Source organism: Erigeron canadensis, chromosome 2 (genome assembly GCF_010389155.1).
Source record: "Erigeron canadensis isolate Cc75 chromosome 2, C_canadensis_v1, whole genome shotgun sequence".
In the NCBI taxonomy this organism is placed as follows: domain Eukaryota; kingdom Viridiplantae; phylum Streptophyta; class Magnoliopsida; order Asterales; family Asteraceae; genus Erigeron; species Erigeron canadensis.
The window spans coordinates 21,680,971-21,688,729 of NC_057762.1; the positions used below are offsets into that span (position 1 = coordinate 21,680,971).

The 7,759-nt window shown below is 32.6% G+C and overlaps 1 protein-coding gene across 2 annotated transcripts; it reads left to right on the forward strand.

Annotated features, from left to right (window-relative positions):
- Positions 1-1,109: 1,109 nt before the first annotated feature.
- LOC122588449 lies at positions 1,110-5,388 on the forward strand. 2 transcript variants are annotated; one of them, XM_043760569.1, is made up of 5 exons: positions 1,110-1,513; positions 3,854-3,904; positions 4,065-4,198; positions 4,284-4,375; positions 4,972-5,388. In XM_043760569.1, exons 1-5 carry the CDS (start codon positions 1,220-1,222, stop codon positions 5,016-5,018), a joined length of 618 nt encoding a protein of 205 aa, XP_043616504.1. In that variant the 5' UTR covers positions 1,110-1,219; the 3' UTR covers positions 5,019-5,388. The 2 variants fall into 2 exon arrangements, with proteins under 2 accessions (XP_043616504.1, XP_043616503.1); XM_043760568.1 differs by having other exon boundaries at positions 1,113-1,513; positions 4,961-5,388.
- Positions 5,389-7,759: the final 2,371 nt, after the last annotated feature.

Below are 7,759 nucleotides of genomic sequence, written 5' to 3' on the forward strand. Positions count from 1 at the left end.
CTTTACTTCTATCTTTGGTTTCAACCGACAATAAACTTCTGTTGATACTTGATGATGTATAATTCCTGCTGATAAAATGTACTTAGTAATATCTTTTAACTAATTAAATCCCAAGTCCATTTTCGGGACTAACAAAGGTTAAACAATGGAAGGAAAAAAAAATCAAGCACGGTCCTAACGTTCAAATTTTTTTTTAAAAAAAAGGGTCAAAAGGCATGTGACCCAAGCTCCCAACGTACCCAACCCTAACTATGTGTGGTTATTGAACTGATCTATCAAATACTTTAATATTGACAATTGATGGGTCGAAACAACCAAGTATTAATTTGTCCGGAAGTAATTGAAGCCAGTGAAAATAGTTACACAGGTTTCGCAAATGTATCAGGTTTCGAAAAATGTTCAATTTCGCTTCACTTCAATCAAGCTCATATCAACTGAAGTCAAGTCGAAGGCTGAAGTATGAAGAAAGAAAATCATCTCAATGGCGGAGCCTAGTGGAAGATTTTAAAACTAATTGAAGACTCAACCATCAAGAAAGTTTTTTCACTTTACACACCTTTACCTAAAGACGGTTGAGAATAGAGGTGAAACATTACATCACACGTGACTTTTGTTCGCTCATATTATTTATGCATGTTAAAGAATTAAATGTATTTCTTAAATGCTACCAAGTACATATGTATGACATATATCCACATCAGCATGAACTTTACCTATAAATAAAATATAACACACTTACATTTTTATTATTTAGATAACATATGCAAGCAGACTTTCTATCTTAATAAAGGTAAAACCGTTTATATTTTAATCTCTTCCATACATTATAAAGGTTTTAAATTCAAACTCATAAAAAACAATATTATGTGTTAGTTATTTTTTATATCTCATTATAAATCAAGAAAAAATCAAATATGCAATTGATTACAAAGTTTAGATATGCAGTCACATATATACCATAGATAATTGGTATATTACAAAAAAAACACCCCTAATTTTCAAGGTAACTCATCAACAAATAATGATGCAGTTCAATCCAAGTTAAGCCCATTAGCCCATAAATGAATTGATGAAGGGCCTCTTTAGAAAATTGAAAAGAGAAAACAACAAAACAACTAAACTAAGAGTAGTGTTGTGAGAAGCAGTATTGATGAAACCAAGAGGGAGGAGGTGATTGATTCCGGAGTTTCTAGTAGAATAGAAGAAGAAGCTAATCACGATGACCATTTCATCATCATCATCATCAGCCGTGAAACTCCAGTGTATCTGGTATCTTTGTCGTCGTACCTCCCATCACGCCGAACAATTTTCCTTCAACGCCGTCTCACTCCGTCTTCCTTCTCCTAACCTCCCATCACGCCTTCAATATCCTCGTTTGGCTTCAGTTTCTACTACGACGTCGTTTCAACCCCAACCTACCTTCACTTCCTCAGTAGGATCTCCTCCACCAATTCCACACCAATTGACTCTCACTCAACGCCACCTCATCCTTCTCAATGTCATCGCTGCCGCTGTAATTCATTTATTCCCTTTTTACCTTTTTTTTTTAATATTTTTTTTTAAGCGGTGAATGTTAGTAGTAAGTAGGTAGGTAGTTTTCCCAAATTAGTAAGTTAAATTCCAATTCTCGGATTTGAACCCGAGACCTTGAGAGAGACAAAGCCTCTCACCTTCCCTTAGACCAGTCGACCAAGAGCTCATTCGAAACTTTTTTATATTATTTTTAATCACATTAAATCTCCTATTCCAAATTTAAATATATTGTATCTCATGCCTAGCTAGGTATCTACAAAATTTTATAAGTTAGATTTATGAATAGTCGATAATTATATGTTATATATATATATATATATATGTATGTACATTGTGTATTTGTGTCATGTTTGATGGCTTTTGACGCGGTGGAATGAGATTATGAATTATTGAATTTTAATTGATGTTTTTAAAAAAATATAAACAAGATAAAGCTAATACTTTTTCTAAACTATTAAACACCACCAAGGTTTGTATTTTGTTTGATAAATAATGCCTACATTTACCAGTCTACTTGTCTTGACTGTTATAGTTTTTCGTTTTCCTTCTTTTGTTTCCGTTTACTTACCAAGTTATACCACAATTAGTTCGGGTTTATATTTTGGTTTCAATATAAGCAGGTGATCCGTTGTTTGTTTCTTAAGATGTATAATGTGGGCAATTACTAAGAATTTATGCATCTAATAAAAACAAAAAAAAACGTGTAGTAGAGATGGTAGCTGTGTATCTTTAGTGTGAAAAATAGAAATTAAAATTGCTTAGAGGTTATAGTGTCTGTTTGCTACTTTGTGTTCTGGGTATTATATTTTTAAAGTTAATTACGATAACCATGGATGCCTAGAATAAGTTACAAGTGTAGTCCTTGCATTTCTAATACAATTCATTAGAAATGTGCTCCCTCAGTTCTATAAAGTTTCTATGTTAGGAATTTACAAGATCAATATTAATTGGTTTGTAGGTAGTTAATCTACCGCTAGCAGATGCCAGTTATCAATTGTTTCTCCAGCAGTTTTGATTGCAACTTTTTATACTGTTCTCGGAGTATAATCTACAGCTGTTTTTGAAAAATCTAGCACAAATTATATGGTGATTGTAAAATACAGTGTGATTTTGTGTGTGGGTAAAGCTTGGTCCAATATGACATGGCTAAGAAGTTCAGTGGAAGACTGATAATGATCTGAGTTTGTATATGAAGAATTTGGTTACGGAAGACATAATAGGTGTGACCTTAAGACAACGCCATAACTCATGTGGATAGAAGGGATGTAGTTTATCGACTTATATTTTAACTTTGTTGTGCTTTCATATCTTGAGTAAGTCGGGACAGGATCATATGTATTTATGTATACGTCTCCTGTATTTGTTATTCGTGTCCAAGACTATGTTATGGGACAAGGCATAAGTATAAGTTGCAAGTGTATCTAGAAAAGGAATTAATATATCCTGGATGATAATTGATAAAGGATTTACTCAATTACAAGAAAGTCAGATATTTGTATAGTATTTCACCCTGGTTCTACACTTTTTATTGCATTGTTACCAACATGTCACACATTTTGCCATGTGTTTGTTGAAGTCACTAAATAACATTCTTTGATTTAACATTTAACATTTAGTTGTTGAAAATTGCTGCTTTTTGTTGATTTTATTCCGACTTTTTATTTTTAATGTTGCTACGCTTTCCTTGAGGTTGCCGGTCTTCCTTCAACATAGTTGACAACGCTTCTTTGAGAAGAGTCAACATTTTGTAAATTATTTTCTCTAGATCAAGTAGTATTTTTCTGTCAATCCAACTATCCTAGTCTGTTGTAGATTAAAGGCAATGTGTGAGAGATGGGTTGACACAGTGCTTTGAGGGCTAAAGTAACAGGCAATGGCGATACTCGTTTTTTAGATGTATATGCAGTTGAATTAAGTTCCCCTGAAGTAAATTTATTTGTATATTATGTATCTTTATTTTCTAAGTTATCTAAAATAATGAAATTTTACAGAAGATCCCCTTCAAAATTATTGATTGAACACATATTTCAAGAGCTATAGAGGTAGAGTTACACATTTTGTCATATATAAGCTATCAAGCAATACAAACAAGTCACGAGTATCCATCACATTTGATCTAGTGGCTCCATTTGTAAACACTTGGTCCCATTAGTGATGCCATTTATTTCGCAATATTTGCAAAATGCCGCTTTGCCGCATATAAGAAGATTTGAGAACGAAAGCGACTCAGTTTGAGTGTGTATTAGGTTAATCTGTTCTTTTCCCAATAATGACAATGCTAGTTTGTGATTATTACTAATTCATGGTTCCTCATCTGTAGACAGCAATTTCTGCGACTTGGCTTTTCTTCTCTGCAATTCCTACCCTTCTGGTTAGTAATTGTATATATTTCTCTACACAGTTCATCATACGAATGATGTTTTGCGTCTTCGCTTACTGGTTTAAATGGTTATATATAGTTCCAGTATTAGATGTGATATATATCTGCTTTGTTCTTGTATTGCCACATAATCATTGTTATCTGGCTGAAGGCGTTCAAAAGGGCAGCAGAATCTCTTGAAAAGCTGCTTGATGTTACTAGGGAGGAACTTCCTGATACAATGGCTGCTGTACGTTTATCAGGAATGGAGATCAGTGATCTAACAATGGAGCTCAGTGATTTAGGGTTGGAAAATTTCTTGACTAGGTTGTCTGGTAGTTCACTGGTTTAGGTCAAATATAAAATTTACTTGGCTGAACTTTTTTTGCAGACAGGAGATAACCCAAGGTGTCAAAAGCTCCACCCGTGCTGTTCGTTTAGCTGAGGAAAGATTGCGTCGATTGACAAATATGAACCTATCAGGTTAGTGCAAAATGTCAACCCTCCTATGGTTTTACTATGTGGCACTTTTTAACTTTTTATGGGTCCTGAGTTGAACAGGTCATGTAGATTTTGAAGTTGCCTAAAGTAGTTTCAGAATGCATAAACCCTCAGTAAATCTTTTATATTAAAGTTAGATGCTCATTTTTCTGACATAGTTTTTTAGAGCATAGTTTACATACTAGTTATTATTAAAAGAAAAGAAACTGGAGTATTTGGACTTTTTGACCCATACTAACAATCTACTGTTTTGAACCCAGCCCATTTGATCTGTATTAGTTTGCTAACTTGTTTGGGAGCCTGAGCAGAGAGAGAGAGAGAAGGGGGGGGGGGGGGGGGGGGGAGCCACTTGGGGGCTTCAAGCAAACTTTTAAAGAGGGCTGTTGTTCAACAAGTTTGTCCATGTTTTATTTTAAATTTACTTTGTACCTTTGTTAGATACAAATATCTTAATTAAACCTTTAATGAGTTTGGAAAGATTAGTTAAAGGTCACCATAGGGTATATCGCCACTTTTAGCCTCGTGCCACTACTAAGCCTGAGTTATACATAATTGTTACTTGGTTAGCATCCATGCAGGTGGCAGTCCAAATGAAACCCACACAAGCAGGACCAGTGGTAGCTAGAATAGCCAGGGGAATACGGGAGAGCATTGTGAAAAGCCGAGCATTTGTGCAAATGTTTTTCTCCATTACCCAATTTTCAAAGGTTGCTGTTAAGTACTTGAAATCTCGAGGAAAGTCAAAAGCTTGAAAAATAAGACAAGCTTGGCGATGAGGGAAATGCTTGTATGTAGTTATGTTGTTATTATGCCTTGCTTCAGGGCTCAGGCATTGTGTTAACATGTTTCTGTGGTAAAAATAATTTTTGTTTTCTATTATGGATCGTTCATGTGAAATGAGTTATGTGCATGGTGTGCCTAAAGTGTAACAGATTTGGTTTTTGTTATCGTTCCATCTTCAACTAATGAATCTATTAGAATCTCTCTCTTTCTTATATACATAACCGTAACACATTTACTTTTTCTATAAGGTATTAGCCTAGTGGTAAGACAAATACTTTGTTACCATAAGGTCTCAGGTTTGATCCCCGCTAGGCACAAAAATAATTCCTTTAAGGTATCCGTTACCAATGAAGTCTAGACCCATATGTGAAGTTTAAATATGCGGGTTCGATCATTCGGGGTGTCCAGATCATGTGGAACTTACTTGCAATTTATAATTTCTTTTCATGTTGTAATTTAGTTTCCTTGATAATATATGTTTAACTTTGTTTTCAGTAACTTCTTATTATTGTTTTTATGGATGTTTTTTTTCTTGACGTTCATTACTTTTTACTATCTTACATTATAAGATAAGATGAATCATTCAAAATACGACAATTATCCATAACTATAAATTACATACAGATATTGACTTTGATCATTAATAAGGACATAAGGTAAACTGTCCTATTTATTGTATTTATTCTCACATATTGTATTTATTCTCCTACTTTTAAATTAATATATATAGTTTTTGAACGTAATATATTGAGCTTTTTTCACTTGTGTCACCATGTTGGTATGCATTTATGTACACGAGTTTTTCGAAAAACCATACAAATCAATTAAAAACTATGTATTAATACAAACCGTGTATCCCGCACAGGTATTAAAACTAGTATACACTCATATAAGAAGATTTGATTCACAACGATTTGCAGAGAGGTGCATTAAGCACTAATGTACAACTTAATGACTATTGATTACTAACATATCTATAACCCTTATAAAGCATATTTTTTAATCCTAATTCTTCTACTATTTAATAAATAAAACAACACTCTCTTTAAAAGTTATGGAGGACTATCTAAAATACAATTAATGATTAAATTACAATATCAGTCATTTATTCAAATCATCTCTATCAATCTTTTACATCAATTACCTTTACATCTATTATCTACACCACTCGACGTCGTCTCCACCACCAACAGTCGCCCCCACCACCACAACCGTTACCGTTACAACTACCGCTGCATTGCGCGGGTACCGTGCTAGTACATATCTTAGTTGCTCGGGATCTTCAGCCAAACTCTTATTTTCCTATTGACACTATATGTCAGAGGTAACTAAAACGTATGTTTAACATACAACTTAATTAGTAGTGAACATGATTAAGCCATGATTAATTTACTATTTTATATGCTTGTGTTGTAGGTCTTATCAACAATTAAGCCATTGTGTTCTGTGTATCTACTCATAAATAAATTAATCATTTACGTATCATAACAAAAACGTGTTTAGTGGAAATTAGAGGAAATGGTAAAACTCTTGAAAGGTTTATATAACACTAAAAAAAAAGTTTATATTACGTAACGTGTTATATGTGTATATTAGAATTAGAAAAATGGTAAACTTTTAAAATATTATAGATAAATATGGAATGGATGTCCATATTCCTTAATAGATTAATTAGAGAGATATTGTACTAGATTATGAGATTTATTGCTTGGAGAACAAGCCAATATTGTATCATAAATATGAGCCTCTATGAGATGAATAATAGAATTACTCATTCTCTCTATTTTTTTTTGTCTTCTTTATTGTTTCTTCTTTATAGTTTTATAACACGTTATCAACATGAGCCTTTACAAAATTTGAGTTACGGCCGATCGAGGGTTAACACGTGGTTCCAGGAATTGAGAAAAAAAAAATGCTTGCCGTCCATTTGAAATTGATCGGTTCATCACACGTATATGGTAAATCCACTTGCTCTCAACTTGAACTTTTAATTACATAAATAATCTTTTTAACTATTGATCACATGCATAATATTAATTAATCTAATGATATCTGATAGTTTTATGTGCATATGATCAAATATATATTAATTATTAACTTTTTAACTATATATTATATGTGCATAATATTAATTAATCTAATGAGAATGCATGCATTATGTACGTATTAAGTATAATATATGTTGATGATAAAAGCCATCGAAAATTCCAGAATTTAATTTTGAGGTAGGATCTGTTATTCAATCTGATGAAGTTGATTCTCGAATTTTTATATATTACTTTGATTTATATGTATATCTACCAATAATTTGTTGATTAATTACCACCAAAGCACCAACTAACTAATTATTTATTTAGGGGAAAAAATTACCATTATCAACATGCATGTTTGATAAACTAATATTCGACCATTAAACATTAGTTAGTTCGAAATTACAATCTTTAAAACTTGATACATTATTAAACGAATATATGAGGAATACTTGAAGCAGAATTAGAAAAGTAATTAATTTGATTTTCAATTCGTATTAAATTTGATTACACATATTGGATCATAGTTCATGGATCGGAGTACTTTAATTTA